The sequence below is a fragment of the Zootermopsis nevadensis genome, unplaced genomic scaffold (assembly GCF_977971745.1).
Source record: "Zootermopsis nevadensis isolate Lab colony 2312 unplaced genomic scaffold, Znev_1.0 Znev_ptg000006l, whole genome shotgun sequence".
NCBI classification, from domain to species: Eukaryota; Metazoa; Arthropoda; class Insecta; order Blattodea; family Termopsidae; genus Zootermopsis; species Zootermopsis nevadensis.
In genome coordinates, this window is record NW_028259138.1 from 2,250,256 (window position 1) to 2,277,026 (window position 26,771).

The following is a 26,771-nucleotide window of genomic DNA, read 5'->3' on the forward strand; positions in this document are numbered from 1 at the left end:
AAGCAATCAATAGTGCACATATTTAGACATGTTTTAAATTGCCTCAGTTATAACGTAATTTATTCCTTTAGATCAGTGTTTCTTAAACTGTGTTCTGCAGAACCTCAGAAAAATGAAAAGAAAAACTGTCTAATGTCAGGCAAACTAGTTTTTGTAGTGCCCCTGCTTTCATATGAACATAATCAGATTTATATTATTGCTTTATTACTCTTTTACACTAAAAGTTGTCAAGCAAATTTAATTGTCATGCATACTTGTTTCATGTAAGTGTGCATAAGTCAGTGAAAACTTCTTAATGTGTATCATGATAAGTGATGAAACATGCATGTACAATTATGACTGTAAAATTTAGCATAAATCATCACCATGGAAATCCTGTTCCTTGCTGTGACCTACATCGCACGGCAAAACCAAAAGTAATGCTGATTGTTTTTATCTTCGCTGATGAGGGTGTGGTGCTCCATTACTATATTCCTAGTTCAAATTATTAATCAGCATTTTTGTTTATACAAATGTTGATTAATTTCTGTTAATCTGTTAATGATGCAGTGCATTGTAAACAGGTGCAAAAGAAGGAACCCAGTAAGTGACAAATTCACCTGCTAACTTAGCCAAGTTTGTTGAAGCTAAACACAGTATTCCAGGAGTGAGGTAGTATCACTACTACCTGATATTGCTCATTGCAACTTTATTGTTTCCTGAACTTTAAAAATAAAAGCTTTTAAATAAAAAGTGTTGATGATGTTGAAACGACAAAAAACAGTTTTTAGCCATCACAAAAATTCAGTTTTTGAGAGTTGTTTCCAGTACATGCAGAAACAGTGAAACAAGTGAATACATACTGAAGAAGCCTGCTCTGCGGGAAATAATAAACTCTTATTGTTGTGAGTACGATATATTAATTTTCTGTCTTCATACTTTTTTATTAGGACTCATCTGTGATCCATGTTAGATTTGTAATAGTGTATGAAATTTGAAACTCCGGTAGTGATATCAGCTTCTGACCTGTGAAGGAAATTAAATGTCACACTTAATTTTTCGCAATTTTCGTGTGTCTTAATAGTTGTCATTCTCACCCACCACCCCTGGATGGAGCCACATTCGATTGTTGGGTCTCCTGGCCAGCATCCTAATGCTCTCAGGCTTCATGTTCCTCATCTGTGTTGCTGTTGGCTTCTTTGGAGGCCTCAATACATTTGCCTTTATGGTTGCTGAGGTACGTTCTTTATATTTCAATCATGAATAAGGTTTGTAAAATACAGTGCATATTTCATGAAGTCCATTTACAGGTAGCCCTCGATTTACGGATGCGTTCCTGGACAAACGAGCGTAAATTGAAACTCTTTTATAATGTAAATCAAAGGGAAGTCAATGACATGCGTTCCCAGCACCCAAACATTGACGAGTAATATAATGACATTACATTTAAAGCTCTGAAGTAACGTAAATAAAATAAATGGAATTTAAAAAATATGTTTTGTACACTTACAATCGACAATTCGTTGGTCCCCGCGATTGACTGCGATTCTTTCATGTGATTAATGTGTACAGTCATCTCTGCTGTTATGCGATAGTTGCATTCATGTAAGACGCCGACCTATAGCTAATCGCGTATTAAAAATAACCCCGGTACCTCCGCAGAGATTAAATTAGTCCTTTGAGAGTTTAAAGCGCCAGGAATGAAATTGCATGAGAGCAAACTCGCATATGCAAAAGTTTGCATTTCACAAACAGCTTTTACCGATTCATCGATCTCATTGGAGCAAATTCGCATTAACGAAACACACGTTATTGCAGAGGTGACTGTATTTTTAATATTTATTCAAAATCAGCGATGTAAGAATTGCGATTTAGTATAAGGATCAGTACGAGATACATTGTAAAACGTTGTAAATAATAGTAGAATATATGTTTTTCACTGTTTGACTTGCTGGTTTCAAAATAGGCATTATTCTGAATCGGCGCAAATCGAGGGTACGTGTAATGTTTAAAATAAATTTTGTATGCAGAGACACGTCCTGTGAGGAAAATGTTCACAGTAATTCTGTGTATGAAGATTGCTGTCTTCTGGATTGTTGTTCCGTGTAGTCAGGCAGATGTCCACCAACGTTTGAGGGGTCCATGTTGCCTCCATCATCAGGGTGATTAATAAGCCATGTGAGCGGAAAGCACTAGAGTTATGGGGCTGGATAGTAACCAGTGGGAACTAGTGTGAGAATGAGGTGAGGGGGTGGGAACCAGTAGGAGTGTGTGGGCATGTCATAGCATGTGTGTGAGAGGTCCGAGAAACAGCCCTTTTGAGGGCCTTAGGGAGTCCTTCAGGTGGGACACTGGACATATGGAAGTTGGGCAGTTAAAATGTGGGGGAACGCAGGAGAGTGGAAGGGGCACTGACCACGGCCAGAAAAGGGCAGAGTAGTGGTTAGTGGCCCAGGTGGGACAAGCAATGCTCTCTGGGATTCTTCCGGAGCCCTCGGAGAGAGTGAATGGGGGACTTCCATGACCAGCTCAGGCGAAGTCCATCCATTGGCTTGCTACAAATCAGCTTCCTGTCAAACTGAACGAGGCTGGTGTCTTTATAGCAAGTTTATACACTCAGCTACCAGATGATGCCGAATTTAAAAATAGGTACTTGGTTAGTTGATGCATAACACCATATAGTTGATAAACAAATTGTTGATCATTGCTGATGTCTTACCTGTTACTTGGTGCTTGAAGGTAAGTGAAACTGGGACTGCTGGTCAAGAAGAGTTTTGAAATCTAGTTCATTTCTGGAAGAAGATATCCGCAGAAATGATTGTAGATGCTCATCCATCATTCTGTTTCAAAGGCAATTTTTCCTAAACTTCGTTTTGAGAAAATTTGTTTGCACAAATATGAGGATCTGAGCATAGCCACAATTTTCTGGACATGAACAGTTAAATTAGGAAATTCCGATTTTATTAAGAGCTTTGTAAAATTATAATTTGGAGACATTAAAAGAATTCTTCAGTTGTGAATTACACTGGAATTCGGTTAGTTCGGATTAATTTCTTTGCACTTCATGTTGAAGAATGTAGCAAGAATGTTTAAGTCAGTCTCAACATTCTTGAAATACTGAAACCACCTTTCAAATTCTTCTTGCATCTTCTTTAATTGGCTTTTGTATGGTTGAAATTTCCCTTGAGGCACTTTTGTAAAATATGAAAAATTGCTTTTTGGTATCTAATTCGAAAATAAAGATAGTTTTATCTTGCATGCCTTCAGATGCCTCCAAGGTCATCAAAGAATTTATTCTTACTTGCATATTCAAATTCTTCAAATTTTTCCCAAAATCGCGGATAAACTCGATTACTTTTCTTATACAATTACCAGACATGTTAGAAAATATTCCGGTACTCGACCATCTTACTTTCGTTTTATGAAGCACAAGCTTTCACAGACCGAATGGAGTGCTAGAATTGCCTGTGTAGCGCAAGATACGAGCATGTTCTCAAGCTTTACAGCCATGTCCAGTGCATGTTTCATGTTTTGGTGAATTACGCAATGGTAGAAACCCAGCCTTATTTGAAGATATGTCAGGTGTAAAGTTGCACAGTTTAGTGATAGTTAAATTTATTGATGCCTGAAGCCAGAAAATAAATCTTCACTTGTAGTTCCATTCATAGGGCGTGAACAAGCCGGTTCTTCGGTGGTGTTGAAATCGTTATTCACGAGTATAAGTAACTGAGCCGTATCATTTATGGCCTTGCTTTCGGCCATTTTATCGAGAAGAATTTTAATTTTACAGTTCTTTGTGTCAGCTGAGTTGTTTAGTAATTGTTGATACTTTTAATTCAAGATGTGATAGTTTAACAAGATAAACTTATGGCTTCAAAGACCCCTTTTTTGTCGGGACAAAGAATATCATACATTGAACTCATCGACGAATAATTCTCTGTTAGATTTTGCATTTTTGTAAGCCACAAAATGACCTCCTTTTGCAAATGCTTTCTGATTACTACTTTGTTTTTATAATGTTCTGTTGACCTTTTAGCCTATTTGTTATTCCTATACTTTTAGCGATCGTTTTCAGCAGTGAACTGTAAACGAATGAGATTATGTATACTCATATTAATAGCAGCTTTTCGTTACAGTTGTACGTAAATAATTATAACCGTTGACGTGGTAACGCTGTTAGGGATTCTCCGGCTTATGATATGCATTAATGACCTTACTATTGGTTCTAGTCAACACTTGTCATGGCCCACGTATTTCTTATCGATTACTGTTGGAAGTTCCTTAGTTTCTTTTGTGTCGAACGAGACAGACAAATTATCGTGAGTGGCGATTAGGTAAAGATATGGCAGGGAACTGTCGTTGCCTATTTAAGCGTTCTGTCCCAGTAAGAATTTAAGAAACTCACAAAAACTTTGGAATTGTTCTTGGGCTCGAGTGCCAGTGAAGGTGGCTTCTGTAGTTTGGAAACTAGCCATGATAGAAGACTGGTGCCAAAACTGAAGTTGTGTTTAGTGGGGAGTGTACAAGAACAGAGTTTACGAGAAAGGAAACAACCACGAAATCTATCCTGGGGTTGATCTGTGGTGAAGATGTTTTCTGTAGCTTGGTAACAAAGAATGACGTTAAGCATCTGTAAGCATTTGTCTTATTTCCCTGCTTTAACACTGCAGTCACTCTACTAGTTGTTTTTATAAAGTGATATTGGTCAAATTTGGACTGTAATTCTGCTTTCCAGAATCAAACCTATTAGACTGGAAACTGGCATGTAAATTATCTTCACGTTTTTTTTAAAATGGTTCTGAGGTTTAAGTATAAATAAATAAATTTGCATGTGTGTGTGAGGGACAGAGACAGACAGACAGACAGCTGGCATAGCTCAGTCGGTATAGTGACTAGCTACGGGCTGGATGACTGGGGTTTCATCTTGAGGATTTTTTCTGTAGCCTCTGCATCTAGACCAGCTCTGGGGCCCACCCAGCTTTCTATCCAGTGAGTACCGGGGCCTTTCCTGGGGGTAAAGCATGGCCGAGGTGTGATGCTGACCACTCACCCCCATCTAGTGCTGTGCTCAAGAATGGGTAGGAGCTATACCATCTTTCCCACCAAGCGACCTACATGGCATGTAGTGGGACTGCTTTGCTTTACTTTATATATATATCCCCCCAATAAACGTTTGCATGCCAGATTGGACACGCTGGCCGCATTTGACCTGCAGGCTGTAGTTTCCACATCCCTGGCCTAGACATTTGTCTTGAAACTTGTGGCACATACTGAACACATGTAAACAAAACTTCAAGTGTTTTTGTACTTGTACCAAGTTACTTCTTTGTTGTAACTGCTCTGGTGCATTAAATGTAGCCAGTTGTAATCATCTTAATACTTTTGATATATTATTAAGGTGATCAATTTGAAGGAGGATGAGGTGGGCAGGGCATGATGAGACAGGTAAAAAAAATCTCAAGAGAAGAAATCACTCAAGAGGACATAGGTATAGATGAAAGGAAAATATTGAACTGAGTCTTAGAGAAAAAACTAATACTATGTAAAGTCCTTGAGAAGCTAGTAATTACACAGCTAGTCAAATACACTGCCGTTTATGGAACATGAAGGTTCATTACAACAGGTTAATTGGAGCCCACTAGTCCCTAATCCTGAGCCACATTAATTCAGTCCTCACATTCCCAATCTGTATCTGTGAGATCCATTTTAATGTTTTCTTCCCATTTATCCCAGATCTTTCAAGTAGTGGATCTCTGATAAAGTGTGTGTGAACAAGTGGACTGGGTTGAAATGGCTTAGAATTTGGGTCAGTAGTCGGATTATATTAACATGGCAATTATCTTTGGTTTTGATAAAGCAATTTTTAAGGGAATTTGAACTTTTCAAGAAAGACCCTGCATCAGTAAGTTCTCCTCAGTGATTGGTGGAATTAGTGCTTGATGGAAAATGTGATGTTTAAACAAGCATTCCAGATATGCAACACTTGAGGAATGAGAAGCTAACAATGTGCTATTGTTACAGTGCATACAGCTGAGTGTGCAGACGCTTCATGTGATCCTTCGTTACGCACTGCACTTGTATGATATGCGACATGGTGGTGGGAGTGGAAGCCGAGTGTGGGAGAAGAGAGGACCAGTTGCCTACTATACAGAGCTGACTTTTGAGTTGGCAGCACTTCTCATTGACCTGATCCACCATCTACATATGCTTTTGTGGAGCAATATATTCCTTTCTATGGCATCCTTAGTAATTTGCATGCAACTCAGATTTCTATTCCATGAGATTCAGCGACGAATCAAGAAGCATCGCACATACCTCTGGGTTGTCAACCATATGGAGCAAAAGTAAGTTTTTTGGTTTAAGAAAATCTCCTGTTTACCAAACTATTGGAACTGGGTAAACACATAGACTTACCACCTTCCTCCAGCCTGAATATATCCAATATATGGCGCCATTGGCATGTTGTCTTCAGTGAATTAGTTGGGCCAGTTTTATTAATTATTTTGTAAAGGTGATTCAATAGCAACTTACTAGAGGATAATTTTCAGAGATCTGGTTTGCTACTGAAAGCATTGAGACATATATAATATCCCACAAATCGGCAAACACTGAATGACTTTCTCATAGAGTTATGTATACCGCTGGTAGAAACAATTGCGCAAGTCTGCAGCACTTCAGCATTAAACTAGATTCTCTTCATTCTTTAAGCACCTTTTCCAGAGACCTAGAGATGTGACTATCACACAAGTAGGAATCCCAAATGATTGAAGAAGAAAGTAAGCATTAATTTCCTGTCAAGTGTTTGGCCTTGAAGTTTTTTTTATGTCATGGTGACTGAATTTTTCCACTTCATGCTAGATTTAATTGATTCCTGTTTAGAGTGGTGACGTTACCAGCAGTTTGACAGGCATGTTTCAGTAATTGAATCACACGTACATTTTAAAACTACTTTCAGTGTATATTCTGGCAATCTTTATTTCACTCTTGCATCTGAAGAGAGTATGTTCTTCTGTTTTCATTTTACTTACCATATGCCATTCCAAGTCCAAATTAAAGCAGATACATTTTCCTTATGATATGCCTAATGTTAGTTCTTACATAAAAAGTCTGCAGTGATTTTGCAATTGTGTTATTTCCATTTTTTATCTTTGATTTGGCTCTTGTATCTACCTTCCAGTTATCTATCCAAATTTCCCTTGTGTTATATTCTTTATACAAGAAAGGTCGGTGATTCCTTTTGCTACCCATGCCAAATATGACCAGAAATATTAGCAAAAATATTCAAGAAATGCATTTTGTATTTCAGTTATCCAATGGCTTCTGCTGAAGAACTTTCAAAAAATTCTGACAACTGTGCCATCTGTTGGGAGAAGATGGAAACAGCTAGAAAATTGCCATGTAATCATCTATTTCACAAGTATGTAATAAAGCTTGGTGCAAACTCAGCCCCTTTTTATATAAATTTTTCATGATTTTAATTATAATTTAGGTAACATTTTGTAATATTTCATATGCATACTTGTAACCTGCCTGTGAATTTGAAAAAATAGTTGGGTTTCAGAACTCTAGTTTAACAGGTATAAGGGTTTCCAAAGGGAAAGAAGTTTGTGACAGGAAATGGAACTGTAGTGGTTCTTGACTAAGAGTGTCGCCTTTCATCCAACCTGGGAGAGAGTTGAAATATAGGACAATGTGTACTTAGCCTGCCTAGCAACAAAATTAGTTACAGCTGTGATGTAATACTCTTCCCCAGTACATAATTCATTGTGTTTTGGAATTAAAATTACAGTCAGTTGTAATCTCTGATTCTGCTGGAATTAAAAATTATAATAAAGGAAAAATACTCTGTTCATTTTGTGACATTTTTGAAAATCTTAGCACTGCGTAGTGCATTACATTATATGAAAATAGATAGTTTGAAATAATCTAGTGGCAAGTACGTAATTGTGACAGTGGTAATGAGGTAGATGCTTGTTATTCTGATGTTTCTACTGTGATAAATTTAGACCTTGAGGAAACTGAAGTGTGCTGAAGAGCAGGGAGGCCAAGGTTGGGAGGACAGTGTGACTGGCATTACAAAATGTTGACAGTTCTTACAGGCCTACCAACATTCAGCTTCTCAAAAGCACTGGTCCCATAAAGTGCATTGGAAGCTTTTAAACTATATTTCTATAGGTGATATTTCAGGATTTTATGATGGGGAGTATGACTGTCATCTGGGATGTGCAATGTAGTCTGGTGTGGTATAAGTTTGCCATAATTTTAAATATGCTTTTTGCCACCCTGATAATGGAGACAGCAAGTATTTATGAAAAGTATTAATTTCCTAAACAAATCAGTGCACTATGAAACTGACACACAAAAGAATGAACTAATATAAAATTTTGTTTTTTCTGCTGGGAAGATGGTGATATTTTTAACTTCTGTTTTCTTGGAATCCAGATGCTTATGGGAATAAACCAAATGCCTACTATCACACCAGCGCCAATTTCTAACCCATCACAAGTCAGATTTTTTAAAAATAATTATACTAATAGACAAAGTTTAATATTTTTAGGTCTTTATTGTGTAATTCTCTCAAAAGCTTAGATCTCTTCTGAAGTATTTTGTTTACAGACACCTTAATCTCTCCTCTTCCATTCATGCCCAAAACAACAGGCAGAATTACAGAGTATATTTTTATGTTTTAGGTCTATTAATGGTGATAATTATTCTTCCAGTTCATGTTTGCAGTCCTGGTTGGAGCAAGACACATCATGTCCCACTTGTAGAATGGTTTTAAGTGTTCGAAGTCCAGCAGGTTTTTTGGCTGCAAATCATCTAGAGCGTAATCTTCTGGCTGGAGAGAACCAGGTTAACAATCAGGCAACGAACCGTAGACCACTTAATCATTTTTTCCATTTTGATGGTAAGTTTTATAGCAGAACATTCAACCTTGCCCTATTTTAACTGTTTGTATTTTATAGTAGGAATTGGTCAATTGTTGGTATGAAAGTGATTGTTTTAAAACCTTTATTATAATATGAAAGTGACGACTGGTTATCTATCCTGTGGACGTCCTGGAGCCTCTGGCTAATAAACAGGTTGCACAGCAACATCTTTCTGTTGAAATTCCATTTCTTACTATCTGTTTACTTTGTCAGAGTCCAGGTCCCGTACAGGGCTGTGAAAAGGTTCCTATATGGCATAGTAGGAGAAGTTGATTGTTGCCCATTTTTACCCTAATTTATGCCCTACATTATTTCAGAGTAATATCTCAAAGTGCCTACCTTCTGCCTGTATGCTGACTTCACATCTTGAAAAAAATGTTTCTAGACACACTGCAAAATTGTTGTCTTGGAGTAATGGAAAACTCCTGCTGATTATTTTCTTTCAATTCTCATAGTGAATGAGAATTATGCACATACCCTACCCTTTAGATTGCCCTATAAATAAATGTCACAAGGATTTAATAACATACCATATTAACAGGCAGGTCACAATCCTTGACTTATTCTCCAAAAACGTCAGCTAACGCATTTATACAATTATTAGCTGTTCCATGAAACTTTGCCACTATTCTGTAAATTTTTGCTTTTGAAGGCATTACACTTTAAGGGAATTTTCTGTGAAACTTTTCTTTACGTTTCCTTGTAAACATGCTTTAAAAAGTATAGTATTTGTTCAAGGTTGTATTTCATGTTACTTTACAACTCTGCTGTCCAAACTTTTTCCTTCATTACCCAAAACTGCTTATCAGAAAGTCCTTTTTACCCAATGTAGGTAAAACACTAACTGCACAGAAAACATATGACAAGTGAAGAGAGATCGGTAAAAAATAGAAAGCAAACAATGTTTGATGCAATGTCTTTATTTTAAACATTTTAGTAGCCACAAAAAATTTGGTAATTATTCACCATGAATATTTCATGACCCATGTCCCAGCTAACGAGCACTGACTGCTTGACCTAAGCTCCATCATTTGCTCTGCAAAACCATTAACACTATCGGGGATTTCAGTCAAGTCACACAGAAATGGGTGTGTTGTTACCCAAAGAAAAACCACTTTTACCAACTTTTGGGTAATTTACCCAGGTTTGGGAAGCACTGCTTTACAACATGCATAGACATATCTATTGTTTCAAGAATGACTGCATTGGTCTAAGCCAGTGAGATGTATGGATGAATGGCTATTTCCCTGGAAAGAATCAGCTAGCCTGCCAACCTTAGATGTCAAAGCTGACAGTGCCATGATAGTCCAGCATCCCCATTTCATAGTAATTGTGATAATGTGATTTGATATAGCAGTTGTTATAAGTTGTACACTTGGCATAATTTCATTTTGTAATGTAAAAATTGCTAATTAATTTATTATGTGAAATTGATGCACACTCTTCAGTTAGCTGCTGGATAGGAAAGAGCAAGAATAAATAGAGATGATGAAGGTGACTGGGTTTATTTCTGAGTGAAAAGTTTTAATTTCCCCTTCTATGTTTACATACCTATAAAATTATCTGCCTATAAAAGTGACTTTAAAGGCATTGCCTTCCTTATATATCAATTGCAGTGTTAATTTCTCCACTGGGAATTCATAGTATTTCTGTTTATTATAGTCTACAAACTAAACTTCAGATAACAAAACTATGGAAAGCTAAACCAGAAGACTATAATACCTCAGTGACAATGGCATGATCGTCCTTGAGAGTTCTTCTTTTCAAGTGTTTTCAGCTCCCACTTTTAGTATGATATGTTCTAACTGCAGTGTACAGGCTAAGACCTTAGGTAACAGTAAAATATAAGTGCTATGAGTTCTCTAAGAAGAAATTGACAAGTATAACATGTACTGTATAGTGAAAAAAATGACGAGAGAGAATAAAAACAGTTTTATTGACATTAAAATCCAGCACATTTAACAGAAAACATGATCAATTAATAGTTATGTATTGAATTAATGTGTGAAATACCAGATGATAAAAATCTGATGAAATACCTTATATTGGTAATGTAATGACAATAACTTGGAAAAATATCAGAGCATAAGTAAAATAAAGTTTGTCCTGCTACGTGCCATACAGGCGCTTGGGGTGAGTGGAGGTATAGCTCCTCTCTTTCTTGACCTCAGCACTACATGGGGGTGAGTGGTCAACATCACGCCCCGGCCGGCTTTACTCCCGGGAAAGGACCCCCAGTACCCAGTGTAGAGGAGGCTGGGTGGGCTCCAGAGCCAGTCTGGACACAGAGGCTAGAGGAAAAATCCTCTGCCCCCGTCGGGGATCGAACCCCGGTCGTCCAACCCATAGCTAGTCACTATACTGACTGAGCTGTCCCGGCTCATATATAACAGTATAAATTATTATAGACCTTTTTAATATCATTATGACACTTTACATGTTTAAAAAACTTTATAATTTAATATGTGGTCTTTTGCTGGAAATAAATTTGTGCTCTGTGATGTACGATTTTAACTGTATTTTTTAATTTCAGGTTCTCGCTATGTGTCATGGCTCCCAAGCTTTTCAGTTGAAGTGACTCATACACAGTTACTGCGTTCTGATCAACCTCAGTCAGCCCAAACGTCACAGCTGGATGCAATGGCTAGACAGGTTAGCAAGATTTTTCCATATTTATGTGCTCACATGATCTGAGAATGAAGTATAAGGAAAACTTTTTATTTCAGATTATTGATGTATCCTCATGTGCAGTGTAGTTGCATTAATGTAATTTACCACATAACAAAAAAAATGTATAAATCAAAAACTTTCCCACAGGCCCTGAGTTAAAAATGAGGATTGTTTTCCTGTATAGACTTTTTAATTGGTAGGTCAGTTTGGTGATTAAGATCTTTGTTATTTATATGTTAAATAGCATGTCATTAAGATGGAAGAGATATATTTAAATGTACAGATGTGTTGGCATTAAATAAAAAACTTGCATTAAATAAATATAATTTATATTCCCTATATTGGAATTTATGAAAAATGCTTCTGCTGGTTAATTAATGGACTTAAATTGGAGATTTATAGAAGTTATAATTGGAAGGGGTGCAGGGAACAGGGTCATAATCATAGGAAGTTTTTCTTTGTTTCTTGGTTAACAACTGTAACTTCTGAGATTGACATTTCCTTTTTGCAATTTAACAGGACACTGGATTTTGTTGACAAGGGATAGAAAACTCAAGTATAATATAATGGTGTAATTTCCATAGCAAAGATCTTGTAAACTTACTTGCTGACTACATAATAAATACAATAGCAATTCTAAGTTATGTTTGTAATACCACACAGATACAACAGCTGTTTCCTCATCTGACTGTGGCAACTGTGGTAGAAGATCTACGAGTTACTCGCTCTATGGAACTTACAATAGAAAATGTACTGGATGGCCAAGTAGTGGCGCCTCCTCCCATGTTTCAGAGGGATACAGAACCTCCACTTCCAGAACTGGAGTATTCTTCAGGACTAGTTGACATACCAGCACCAAACTGGGAAGATCTTTCAGAAAATCATGACGCTGACAGGTCGGTATACAAACCAGTATTATCATTATTATCCATTGATTTTTTTCACCAAGATAAGTTGCTTTGTGGTAAATGTTACTATTTTCGTATGTCTCCCATAAATGCTTTCTTATATGTGTGTTTGTTCTCTCCATACTGCAATTTGTATGGCTTTCCTTGGGCTCTCCAGTAGTCATTTATTAATATATTCTGTTTTTGATGCTTTCAAGAGAATGTTATTGTCATCCATGCATGGCACACATTCCCTGATTATTGCCAGCTTTCTTTATACTATTCAGATGATTTATAATGTCGCGGTTTCACAGGATCTTGTGACACGTGCTACAGAAGTATGAAATCTAGCTTATGAAAATACAGCAGTTTATCATTTACTGACATGTATTTTCTTCACAACCCAAATTAACTTTCACTACCATCTGGCCCAGCCCATGTAAAAAAAACACCAACTTGAGATGTCTCAGGATAATCAAGGAAGGAGTTGAGCTTCCTTGTTGAAGAGTACTTGAGAAAAGAGATAAAGTTTTAACAAATGTCAGAAATGAGTATCTCACCATTGCTTATCTGTGAGTAAGTTCTCTCACATTGTGATGTTGCAGGCAGTGTACACTTATAATCCAAGAAATATGCTGTTTAAATTTGTTCAAGTGTAAAATTATTTACGTATGACCATGGCCTCATTTTCTCTTAAATTTTTCAGCTTCAGATTATATCTTCTAACATCTGGAACAATTTTCTGGCTCTGCAGATTCTCTCTGTAATTGAATCTTGAATATTTTCATTTGAGAAATGCTACAGCCCTAATAATAAATGTCCAGTAATATCTTTGATATTAATTTGGAGGTATGTGAATATTTTGGGGGAGTTATGAATTTGCAGTCAGCACAAAGATTTGAACAGATTCTTAGGGTTCCTGCTTCATACTCTGTAGGTCCTTGATTCAAATCTTGACAGACCTTCCACGCACATGCCAAGATAGCACATTAAATTAGGGTATGAGTATTTCCTTTCATGTTCTTTCAAATTCAGTATTCATGAATCATCCTATTATTCAGTACTACATATACAGGGTGAGTCAGAAGTATGTTTACAAGCTTCCTGTGTGTGTTCCAGGATCAAAAATAAGAAAATATGTTCCTATGAACATGGGGGTCGCAAATGTTTCATTTTTCAAATAATAGCCAAAAATAAGTTTCAATGAATTCACTTTATCGAAGTGAATCCAGCTTCCAGCAAAGATTTTCAATTAACGTTTGGGCAGGAATTGTTGGCGACGTGCTTATTGGTCCACACATGCTTCCATCGAGTCTAAGAGGACCTTCATATTGGTGATCCTTAAGGAGACACTTGCCACGTCTCCTTGAAGATTTACCACTGAATACAAGAAGACAAATGTGGTTTATGCATGACAGAGTCCCGGCACACTTCTCCCATCGCGTCAGATATCATCTCAATGAACAGTATCCTCAGCGATGGATTGGGCGTGGTGGCCCAGTAGCATGGCCACCGAGGTCACCGGACCTGACTCCATTGGACTTTTATCTATGGGGTCACTTGAAGTCTGTTGTTTATGCAACACCCATAAACAATGATGACGATCTATGGGAATGTGTGCAGAAAGCATGCCAGATGATTCGAGGAAACCCTGATGTGTACGAACGAATTCGTCAGTCTTGTGTACGTCGTACTCTTGCATGTGTGGAGAATGGAGGAACAACCTTTGAGCATCTGTTATAAAGAAACATCCCTGTCTTTATACTTGGCAATAAAGGCATACATTGAACATTATTTTTGGCTATTATATTGAAATTGAAACATTTGGGACCCCGTGTTCATAGGAACATTTTTTTTTATCCTGGAACATGCACACAAAGTTTGTAAACATACTTCTGACTCACCCTGTATACACAGTTACATTTGAAAACCATTATTAAATAAACCAAGAATCAATTTTCATGTGCCCCTGTTCACTGTTCCATTTTCATCCACATGTTATAACATTTGATGTAGTTAAACTAATTTATGAGAACATAAAATTTAGTTCATTGTAAATAGAACATTTACATTCAGTGTATAGATATATGTTTTTTGTTTAGAATATGGAAGAATTCTCACAGTAGTTAAAAAAAATTTGTTGTACCAACTTAACATGAGGAGCAGCTAGTTTTTTGTCCGTCCCACATCTTGCCTCCTTGCTACTTTTAAGTTAAACAACAATTTAGAAAAATTAATCTTTATTTGTAAACTACACCACATACACAAATAATATAAAGACTGGAACAGAGGAGAATGTCCAGGAAACATTTAATATTGTTTAGATTTAATCTGCTTACATAACTGTTAAAAATTTCATAATATGTACCTTCTTGGAACTTGATTTAAAATGTGTATGCAGTTGAGAAGACAAAGTAAGTAGTTATAATTCATACACAATATATTTTCAAAGTGTATCTTAAATTCCACTGTATAAAACTCATTGTTTGAAACTTCAAAATGTTACTCTTCACTGTATTACTAATGAATTATGTCAATGTTATCGTGTTTTAGTAATGAAGCCTCCATAAATCTTGGTTGCCGATTTTCAAAGTCTTCAACAGAACGAGAGCGTATCTTACAACTGCGCAAGGAGCAGCTGCTTATGTTAGCAAGACGGCGGTACATGGAACGCCACAAATCAGGGGTTGCACAAAGAGACGTAACACATAAGCATGGGACAACCAGAGTCAGACACAGGCATGCTGACAGTTGAATGATCAGCATAGGTAACTTGTCGGCTTGTCAGTATGCCAGTGTTGTATCAATTGGTAAGGTGGCCACTCCTTCCATCCACCATGTTTCATACATGGTCATTGGTACCAAATGTAGGAAATTAGTTGCCAAGTTTCAATGAGAAGTGGCACGTATTTTGTGTCAGTATGTTTATGACATGTCCATTAGAAAGTTGCAACCCTCTTTTGAAATCTGAAGTGAAAAATAATTTTTAACCTTTAAAAAAGTTGGTGGATGCCAAACATTCTGAGATGAAAATATTTACATTTTTGCTGATGTGGTTGTCTCTGCCCTACCAACACCAGTTATTTTAATATTTAACTTTTTTCTGTATTAATAATTGTTGAAATTGCTGTAGTTTTACCTGTGATGTGTTTTATACGTAGTACAGTAACAAAAAATTCTGGACTCAGCTTAGACATGGCCACTCTGGGCAATATTTTATATACAACTCAAGGAGAGTACTTTGGTAGTGGTTGTGGCTAGGTCAAGTCCCATGAATTTCTTTTACTGTAGTACATAGTTAATTTTATGTCTTCATGTTGAAATGAGTCAATGAAGGGTTTCTCTTCATTGCATTAGACATACATTTGCTAATCATTGGTCATACTCCTGCTACCAAAGTCATATATGTTGTAGTATAATGAATGATGGGACATAAAACTTGCACATGATAGATAGTGTGGTCTTCCTGAATGAACAGATATATCTATAGCTTGAATGTAGCAGCAGTGCAGCAGATGCATATGTTTAGCTTGTAAATCATAATAGCTGCCAGATGAACATCATAGTAGTATGTTCCAGCTACAGTTACATGTCTGTAGTTAGGAAATACAACTTAATCAGATTGCACTTGCCAGAAATAACTATTACATACTAGCATTGGCAGAGAATACGCCTCAAAATGTGATGTAAATATGTATCTATATTCCTAGAACTTACAGAAAATAATATTTAACATATTTGCTTAGATTATGTTTAAATAAGACTGAATCCTCTCAGCAGTGAATTAAAAGTAATACAGCTTCTTGTGTTGTAAGATACATGCAGGCAAGGATATAAATCAGTAAATTCAAAATTTAGATTCTGAAGAAAGTTATGAGACATACAAATTAATGTCCGAGTGCTGTTATGTGCTGATGAAAAATGAAATGGGTATTTCATATTTTACTGTCAAACTTTGGTGTTGATTTTTAACAACTCCAGATCTCAAAGCACATAGGAGTGTAGGAAGTTGAAATTTTGCACTGTTTTCATAGGGGAAGCTTAAGGAATACTAACCAACTAGAATTAGTTTGGTTTAAATCCAAGGTGCGACACATAAACATTTTTGTCACTGGAATCATATAACAGATCTCCCATCTGACTGTAGATGTAGTATTGTAAATATCATTTTCTAAGTAGTTTAAGTCAGTTCAATGCAAGAGCTTAAACAGTTGCAAGGAAGTACATTCCGACCACAGAGATTGGTTTACTGCTTATGAAATATCCTTCAAATAGCTGCATCCTTTATGTGATGAAAAATGTACCATATGTATGTAAATTCACATTGGTGTTCATTGCTTTTTTTTATTCCAGTGCATATTTCACATACAGAAAAGAACTAAGTTGATATTTCCCTTTTTAACCCTTGAAAAGGTTAATTCTTAATGAGGCTTTCAGAGCACTGAGAAAAGTGAATTAAATCTTCATTATTATGATATGAAGTAAATTTTGTTGTTGTTATTGTTAGTGCAAAGAAATTGAATTTTGTATCGATAATGTGAGATTGAATAGTTCAGAGTGGAAATTGCATTTAATAAAGGTGTCGTAAAGCATTGGGCATCAGTGTTCGATTTATTTCAGATTTCCTTTGATAGGCTTATACATTACATGGAATATTTACCTTTCCCAAGTTATCTCAGTGACAATAGACTCCAAAGTGTTCACATTCTGAGGCCACTTGAACACTGAGATGCAGGTTTGAATCTGCCTTGGAGCACTAAGGTTTGTATGTGTTTTTGTGTTGTGATCTGATCCTCTCTACAAGGAATCATACCGCTAGTTTTATTGTAAGTTTTGGAAGCCTGTCTTATAGAGGAGACTGAGGCTTAAATCAGGCCTTAGCACCGAAAAGAATTTGTCAGTGCATAATGAAAGGGAGATGAGATGTATACAAATGTCCATGAATTAACTCGAGTATTATTTACGTAAAGATTTTGTTTATCAGACAGTTTTATAATTAAAACGGGTCTCTGTGCCATGGATTATGAGAATTAAAGCTCTTGTAGGAGTAGTTCGAGACACGAAGCATTTCTGTCACTTATTTAAACATTGTTGAGGTTGATATTGGAAAAACTATGCAAAAAAATCATGCTCAGAAGTGGGATTGTGTGGTCATTTCTTTCCTGCTATTCATGTTCTCTCAGAAATAAACTTTTCTGTATGTTATCCTCAACACAAAGTTTTAAGGAAAGTGGCAAAACAGGTTCAGTACAAGACTTTAGCTAGAACCATTGGGGATATTTAGATGATTACCAAGAACTAAAAAACATGGGAGGAATTAAAATGAGGTGGAGAGGCCAACAGTATTTCATTGTGGACACACTGGTTCAATGGCTTGTGTTTTGATGATGAATTATGCAATTGTAATTTCTGTAGAAGTGTGCTGCAGGAAGGACTAGCACTTTATGCAGGAGGTCATTTGCTTATGTTGAACTGAAGTTAAAGTTGTGTATTCTATTTGAATGAAATTTGGTTCAGCCATCCACCATGCTGACTGATTCTTAGATTGTTTAATGACTCTGTCCTACCTGCAGATGGTATATAGCAAAAATTGAGGTGGGAATGTGATACCAGATAGTTCAGTCAGTATAGTGACTGACTATGGACTGGACAACCAGGGTTCGATCCCAGAAGGGCAAAGAATTTTTACTCTACTCTCTGTGTCTAGACCGGTCCTGGGGCAAGGTGTGCCGCAGGTCCCAACATAAAATAGGCAGCGTATACATACACATTGGAAAACCATTAAGAATTGGTACATAACCAGTAACTTAACTAAGATTGAGTGTAGGTACCTGCTTGATACAGGTCTTTGATCATTGTTACTACATAAATGTTCAGTCACTCATTAATATCAAGCAAATGCAAGATTTGAGGTTCTCACAGCAGTGAAGTTCTTAATTCTGATATTTTGTGTTGTGATGCCATGTAGACTTGTAGGTAGTTACCAGCAATTTGGAGGAACATACCACCTTCATCTTTATGTCAACTCAGAAAACCACAATTAGTAAATATAAGGGTACAAGAATTGGGTAACATGATACCACATGTCACTGTTGAGTGATTAGCTCATGTATTTATAACAGTCAACAAAGCTCAGAGATATCTTTGTGACAAGTATAACATGACATTTTATCTGGCTGTGATGTGATGCACCATTTGTACTTTTCACCTTTTTTCTATTAGGATGACAAAATCAGATGATGATGTGGTTGGGGCATGAAGCATGCATGGGGAGATAAATGAGTACAAATTTTGGTTGGAAAACCTAAAGGAAATGGGCCATTACAAAGTTGGGAAATTAATGTTAATCCCTTAAGGCCTAGTGATAACTGTATACTCCAACTGCCATAACAATCAATAAGTCTGCATTTGTATTTCTGATGATTGTCAGCATAAACAGGGATGATTTCCTCAAATAGCATTAACAAATTGATATTTGTAATGAAGTGTGCTGTTTTCTTTGTGCTACTGACTTAATTATTAAATAATATTTATGAGAGCCTCGGATTTAATGGTTAAAATTGGTCTTCGGGAAATCGAGGGCATGGATTGGATTAATGTGGTTAAGGATATTGACTGGTGGTGGACTGTTGCGAACACAGTAATGAAACTTTGGGTTCTATATAAGAAGGTAATTTGTTGACAGAGTATACTGTTAACTTCTAATGAAGGACTGTGATCCATAAAGTAGTTTATGTCGAATTCTCAAAAGATTATATTACTATGCGCATTACTAGTATGGTTGTACAAACATGTTTTACAAGGAGACACACAAAACATGTTGAATTCGGGGTCACCCTTCATTGTTGAATCATTTTGCTGTAAGTATAATGCCCGCGGAAGCGGATAAAACCAACTGGAATAGAAATGACATATATTCGTTTGCCTGTTCCATTCATATTTATGGCATGACAGAACTTCCGGTTGATAAGTGTAACTTTGAATTACGTATGTTAGTTCAGTGAGCACTGCCCCATTTTATATATATATAACAGATAACAGATACCGTAATGTGGTGACAGAGGCGGCGTGTCACTCAAAAGACTACACCTAAAATCTATGCCCGAGTTAATCACGTGACTCCTGTTTCTTTTATAAATACAGCTTACTATTTATACAAAGAGGACCCCTGGCGTTAATTCATGATAACAGTTTGTTGATGAGAAACTTACTAAGCGTTATAGGCCATCATTATGGCATCAGTGGCTGGTTAGATGGGATCATGTTTCCTAAATTTCTGTTTCGGTTAATGAAGTATTAATTATCGCGTTTTGTCCGTGAAAGATTAATTTTCCACAAATGATATCAATCTCAGAGTGAAGGTTTCTCACTAAAGGTCATTTTGTGTTGCAGAACCTGTGCAAGTTGCGTATTCTTACTGTCTGTTTTGCTCCTAATTTTGTCGGTGAATTTTTAGCGTGAATTACAGTTTCACATTTATCAGTATGAATGTGTCAGTTATGAAGGTTACGTTGCATCAAGTGAGTAACGAAGCATGAGGAACCAGCCATTCCGAGTCATTTTAACGTTTTTCTTATTTCAAAATATTAAGTTATATAGTTTTGTGCTACCGCCTTTGTAAGTACATTTTTAGTTTATATGTAAGTGTGCGTAGTAAAAAAAATGCTGCTATGGGACACAACACTGAAGCAGTTCCATCACCCTTCAATCTCACAAGTCATCTCCCTAAGATATCTCAGCTGTTATCCTCTAAACATTTCTTCAATCTTTGAAGAGGTATTGCCATCAAAATTATGTATGTACAGCATGCTTGTGTCATCAAAATTACATGTCCAGATCATCATTGCACTAAGTTGACCATTTATTTTAATCCTCTTTGCTTTATGTTCTCTTAACGTCTTTGGTTTCATACTCTTGCAATTTGTATTCTTCCTCAAAATTAAGATACCACTTTGTACAGCCATTCAAATTTTCTGACATAATTATTGTTTCATGTGGCTTCTTTAACATTTGACAAGCAGACAGGGCAGTAACATTTTGAACTGAGTAGTAACAAGCATTCCCATAATTTTGTTCATAATTTAACCATGAACCTTGCTGTACCCAGATACTTGAATTTTTCCAGTAATTACTGACAGTCTTTTTTAGGATTATTTAATTCTTTTATATTGCTCTGTGATTCTTATCATCATATCAGTTTTTAATTTGATACTTAGATGACATTTCTGGTGTTTATGTATATATTAAATATACTTTTTATTCCAAAGAAGTTCAGAAATGAGTGCAAACTATGCCAGTGAAGCCATTTTTGTCTGTTTGATGGACTTTACTAGATATTTAGCCAGTTACATCATATGAACCAAAAAAAAGAGGTTTGGCGTGAAATATTTTAATGAAGACATTGAAATGTGTAACATGACCAAGGCAAAAATATTTTAAAATACAACATTTATACAAAAATTTGCAAATTGAACTATTTAGGCCTACACAGTAAATTGTCGCAGCAGGTACTGTGTGTTCGCACAATAAAGTACCAGCATATAGTTCAAATGTTTGTCACCTTTGTAATATCAGATAGTTTTATGAGCATAATAGTCAAATTTTTGTGTTATATAAGTATTTTAATATAGTTCGTTCTTTGTTGCATCTTGTGGTAGTTGTGGTTGAAGATGATTCTGAAATAATAATTATCATTGCATTTTAACACAGAATATTTGTACTGCTGGCATAATGTGATTATGATGGTTGTGTAGTTTTATTTTCATGGGTTGTAAATGCATGATGGTTTTGAGTGTTGTAATGTTTTATGCAGTTCTTTCATTGTCATTTCATTTTTTCAATTTTGTTTTAACTTACATTTTCACATTTTGACCTGTGGTAACATATAGCATCATTTAGTGTAATATTTGGCAAAGATACATATCACTTCAGCTGGAAGGAGTTATCAAGATTTTTTTAAAATGGAAGGATTTAAGAAATTAAGCTACAAAGACAGAACACAAAAAGGAATGGAAAATGGAAAAGGAACATTCAAAGCAAGTAGAAAGATTGAGGTGGGAGGAAGGGGAAGTTCTCTGTTACTAGATACTAGATATCTGTTCTGTTTCATTTACAGTTACCATATTCTAAAGTTGTCATGTATGTGTGTAATTATAAATTGGTAAAATGAATCTTCGAGGTGAAGATCGAAGACAACAAAAAATATTGTCTACAGTGGTTTGTATTTCATGAAATACTAAAGAAAAGATCAAGATGGAGTGCTAAAATATGTGACTTACTATTGCAGGTTTCAAGCAGACTTGTTTTTTCATTTTATTTTATAATAGTGTCAACTACATAGATTTTAGTCGCAAATATGTCTTGGTCTGCTTTAAGATGCTGTACGAGCATTTTCTAGAAATACTGTGTGTGAAAGCTTAGACAAGATTGCCAATATGTTTACAAATTATCCTTCATTTTCTCCACAAATTTTAAACAAAATTGCTTATAAATAACTTTTGATGATCATATTTTTATACCTTTCTTCTTCTTTAAATGTGTAATTTTTGTTAGTATAAAATGCCTTACCTGTGTAAATAAATTTAAAAATCTCTTCTTAATCTTATTTTATCTTTTAGATTACTTATCAATCTTACATTCAGCCTAAGATCCAGGATCTAAAAATAAGAGTAAACTAATGTCATCTTCTGCAATCTGCATCTAAAAAGAAACCATGGACACCACTTAAAAATATAACGACACTGCCTACAAGCTGGCAGAACTTGAAAAACAGACGCATATCTTGCGACATGGTACAGGACAAATTATGTTTAATGCAGGTAAAAGCTTCTATATGTTGTCAACAGAAATCTTATCCTTCAAGGAAATATATTTCTGTCACAATCGCAAAATTACATGTCTGCAAGTTTAACCTCGTAGTTGATATGTTTCATGCAGTGCAGATCATTCTGCTTGCTTCTTACTTCCATAAGCTGACATATCCTGTCTGCTGTTTTTGAATGATCTTCCATGTAACCATTTTCTTCCACATCTGTATATACAGGTGCAAGAAGTTGTGCGCACTCCTGAATTTAGGATTTTTTCTACTCCTGAATTTTATTCTTGTCTTAGAGACCTATTCTGACAGGTTTTGCATAGTTTTTCTCAGTTATACCTAAACATTCTGGTGTAGAATCTTACTTTAGACCATAACCATTTTCTTCTGCTTAATTTATAATCATTCTCTCGTTCAGTGTTGTATAACGTATCGCTAATTATTGATATGTAAGTATTTGATACATTTGTACTATGGTAATTTTAAATTGTGGTTGTGTAGGTATGGGCTTTTGAACCTGTGTAACATGTTTTGTGACATTGGATAGTAGAAGTAAAGGGAAGAGCTGGTTAGTGTAGAAAATAATTTACCAGAGTTGTGGGTGTGGTTATTTGGTCTATAATATATGGAGATTTCAGTGATCTGAAAGGTATAATATGAATCAAGGCAGCAGTGCTCAAGCAAAAGTTTGCCGTAGCAGCCTTCACAAACATTAAATTGGACATTACCACATTACAGGTAGTGATGTGATTTTCTTTTGTTTTAATATGTAGTCTCATTTTCACCCACAGAAATATGGAGCAGCTTAAGGCCTCTTTCTGCAAGGATACTGGCCAAAGCGTATCAGTGAAATGTATGTTACAACCACACGAAACTGAATCCAGACTTGCAATTCGGGACAAGAACATACCAATATGTGCAAAACAGAGTTATGCATCAACGGCATGTGGGAAGGAAAACCGGGCCACTGAACATGTTTCACGCTACAAAGGATCGTTATTGAAGAATTTAAATGTAAAAAATAAAGCAGGAAATTTTAAAAAGAGTAAAGCAAGTATATCTGGCATTGTTACATCTAAAACAGAAACTGAGACATTGCCTGAGGAGTTTCTATATGTTTCTGAATACAGCAGTGACATAATTGAATACCTGCAAAAATTAGAAAAAGAAAAGCATATTCCTCAAAGTATACGAAGTAAGTATTCCGCAAATCACGTTATTGTAGTAAACTGGCTGACCCGTGTTCAGCACAGACTTGCTCTGCCGGGATGGACGTTACACACTGCAGTGAATTTATTGGATAGAGCCATTTATGTGAAGGACATCCAGTCACATGAACTGCAGCTGATTGCTTGTACTGCATTATGGATTGCAGCAAAGTGCAATCAGAAAAATAAGGTTCCAAGCGTTTCTAGTTTCTGCAGTCTTTCTGAATTTAGTTTCTGTAAGTTTGATATGTATGATATGGAGATAACCTTGTTGATTACTTCAGATTTCAATCTCCATATTGTCAATCCGCTGACTTTTGTGTCATATTATCTTAACATACTGTCAGTTAAAAGTGATAAGGTGTACTATACATGTAATTACTTGCTTGATATTGTGTACGCGGATATTAATTTTTCTACAAAATGCCCCTCCTTGCTGGCTGCTGCTGCCGTTTATGCTGCACTTCATATATATCAAAAACAAGAACTTTGGAAACAAAAGGAAAATTTTAAAGGATTTTATACTTCAGACAAAATTTGGAGTATATCTGACATTATGTTGACTAAACTGAAAAACAACAGCAGTGACACAGGCCCTTTCAAAAAATATAACAGCTCAATATATAACAACTTGAGTACTGTTTTGTATAACTGGGTGAAATCAAGCTAAGGTTGAATCTAAGGTCACACATTGTATGATTGTAATAGGAGATTCCTCTTATTATAATATTCTAAGAAGCAGCTAATATGATAGGTTTACATATAAATTGGAGTTGGTACTTCATATATATATATATACTCTGATATTTTGTGAATGTTAGAAATTTTTAAAGCTTGGAACTATGGAAAAAGAAGGAAAATAATCAGGGATTTTATACAGAACAGGAAGTATATCTGACGTCCATCATTTTGGCTGAATTGATAAACAATGAAGTGATACAGGTCTTTAAAGAAATATAGTAGCTCAAGTTATAAGAATCGTAATACTCTTTTTTTGCATTTAGATTAAGTCACACTGTCAGATGTAAGGTCACAAATTGTATGGATGTAAGAAGAGGTTTCTTTATTATATAATGTTCTTAAAAATGGTTAATATGATGTCTATACATATATATTTTTATGGATAAATTTAGAATTTCTTATTAATTTTTTTCCTGTATATGTGTACTGATAGTTTGTGAAAGTTTTTAAAGCTTGTGGTGGAGTCTTATTGATTTTGCACACTGTTATATGTCCCACTTTATTAAAGAATTCATACATATTTTAAAAGGACAGTGTTTGTTACTATTTTGTGGATTATATTTTAAAGAAATGGAATTATTTATTGCATTTTATATACCAAATATTTCAATATAAGTTTAATTTCCAGCATACACTCTCTCTCTCTCTGCCCCCCCCCCCCCCCCCCCCCCCACTGCCACATCCAGATCACCTCTAGGGGCTGTCCAGCCTCCAAATGGTTGAGCTAAAATAGACAACGCATGAAGCCATAGCAATCAGGAGGTATTTGTTCCCTCTCCCACCCTCCGCGATGGGTCCTGTGATGTGGATGGTGATCCTTTCGAAAGGTGCTGATGATGTGTTGGTGCCTCATGCCCCGGCTCCTTGATCTGGTATGTCAGTCTGCTGTGCTTCTCGAGTGCAGCCAGCAGTACCGCCGTCTTACATAGTCAAGTGTATTGTTAACTCCAAGGTGTCGCCCGAAGGTCCTCCGTGGAGTTCCGCCTCATCTCCTTCACTTTACTCGAATTAAGGACTATTTGTGCTGTATTCGTTCTTCCATCCGTCAACTCCCAGTGACGCTCTAGCACGCCGTCTCTCACGACCAGAGATTTCTACTGAGCGCAGTGGCTTTTTTGGATTGGGCTCCAGTTAGCAATGTATTTCCATTCAGGACGTTGCCCAGCCTCCACCTCCTGTAGGATCTGCCTCGCGTCGTGGTGGTTTAGATGCTCCCTCCTTACGGTGATGTGGTCCCAACTACTCGCAGCGTTAGCAGAAATGGCTTGCACTCTAAGACTATCTGCCAGACGTTCTATCTTCTGGCATGGTCTCCTTGAGAGTTCATCCGTTTTGGTGTGCTTGCGCCCCTGGCGATGTAAAATTGTAATCTTGGAGACGATGAGCCATGCGGGATGTTTGTCCTTCCATATTCTTGAAACTCAGGAGCTAGGTAGCAGTCGGTGGGCAGATGGAACCCTTCGCCGTAGAGGTATTTATGGAGATGTTCCACTATCTTCAAAATATTCAGTAACTCCCTCTGAGTGACTCAGTAATTCCTCTCAGTCTTGGAGAGTCTTGGCCTTCATGTACCGCGGATACTCTGGGATAGGTGCCACACATTGAACCTTCTTTAGGGCTCACTAAACGGCGTCTGCATCCGCGGACCAATGTAATTCCACTTGTCTTCAATGAGTTGGGTAAGCTGTTTTGGCGATGTTGGCCTTTATCGCTCATATCATAAGACGGACTGGTTTTATCTGTCGAACTCGAACCAGTGTCCTGGCCATGTGCAGTCCATTTTTTTAAGTCCTCAGTTCGGGTTCCACGAGGCTATTCGTCGCCTCCGAGTGATTCTCTAACCGCGCTGTCTCACATCTAGCAGGAATCATCTCGTCACTGGCCAGAGTGAACCTCGATGATCGCGGCTGTGCACGGTGTCTCCACTTCTTCTCTTCCCAGTCGTAGCATGTGGTGCTCCAAGTCCACCGGCGTATCATAGGCCCGCAAGACATCTAGTCCCAGTACAAAGTCGTCCGCGATCTCGGCGAAGGACATATACGAGGTGCGATCGGAAAGTTTCAAGACTGTGTCAATAGAGGGCGAACCGGATGTAGTACGAGCTTCTGCCGCTAGGGGGTGCGGCCTACATTCATAGTGAATCAGTGTGCCAGCCGGCATCATCGAATTAGCATTTGTTTCTTAGTTACGGGCGTTTTGGTAGTGCATTACACCGACCCTCCTGCGATTTCGGAATGGCGGATTTTCATGAACAAATCAAATTTTGCCAAAGACTCGCCAAAAGGGCTACGGAAACCTATGAAATGCTAAAGCAAGCATTTGGGGAGTCCGCAATGGGTCGTGCACAAACTTTTGTGTGGCATTGACGTTTTAAAAATGGCCGAACCTCTGTCGAAGATGACGAGCGTTCTGGACGACCATCTTCGAGCACAACGCCCGAAAATGTTACGAAGATTCGGCAGGCCATTCACGAAGATCGACGTCGTACCATCAACGACTTGTGCGACATTGTTGGGATAGACTATGGGACCTGTCAGCTGAT

General features: G+C 36.8%; 2 protein-coding genes across 9 annotated transcripts in view; both read left to right on the top strand.

Moving 5' to 3' along the window:
- LOC110832360 (E3 ubiquitin-protein ligase AMFR) overlaps positions 1 to 17,063 on the top strand; it is a 41,834-nt gene extending 24,771 nt beyond the window's left edge. Inside the window, exons 3-9 of the mRNA XM_022069275.2 lie at positions 1,064 to 1,216; positions 6,001 to 6,323; positions 7,286 to 7,396; positions 8,700 to 8,887; positions 11,443 to 11,561; positions 12,243 to 12,475; positions 15,020 to 17,063. Of these exons, the coding sequence (XP_021924967.1) occupies positions 1,064 to 1,216; positions 6,001 to 6,323; positions 7,286 to 7,396; positions 8,700 to 8,887; positions 11,443 to 11,561; positions 12,243 to 12,475; positions 15,020 to 15,221 (1,329 nt within the window). The 3' untranslated portion in view covers positions 15,222 to 17,063. The remainder of the gene's footprint in view (positions 1 to 1,063; positions 1,217 to 6,000; positions 6,324 to 7,285; positions 7,397 to 8,699; positions 8,888 to 11,442; positions 11,562 to 12,242; positions 12,476 to 15,019) is intronic.
- A 2,557-nt stretch (positions 17,064 to 19,620) lies between these two features.
- LOC110832373 (uncharacterized) lies at positions 19,621 to 24,805 on the top strand. 8 transcript variants are annotated; one of them, XM_022069310.2, is made up of 3 exons: positions 19,624 to 20,261; positions 22,084 to 22,284; positions 23,072 to 24,805. In XM_022069310.2, exon 3 carries the CDS (start codon positions 23,076 to 23,078, stop codon positions 24,156 to 24,158), a length of 1,083 nt encoding a protein of 360 aa, XP_021925002.1. In that variant the 5' UTR covers positions 19,624 to 20,261; positions 22,084 to 22,284; positions 23,072 to 23,075; the 3' UTR covers positions 24,159 to 24,805. The 8 variants fall into 8 exon arrangements, with proteins under 8 accessions (XP_021924997.1, XP_021925005.1, XP_021925003.1 ...); XM_022069307.2 differs by having other exon boundaries at positions 19,624 to 20,242; XM_022069308.2 differs by having other exon boundaries at positions 19,624 to 20,083.
- The last annotated feature ends 1,966 nt before the right edge of the window (positions 24,806 to 26,771 follow it).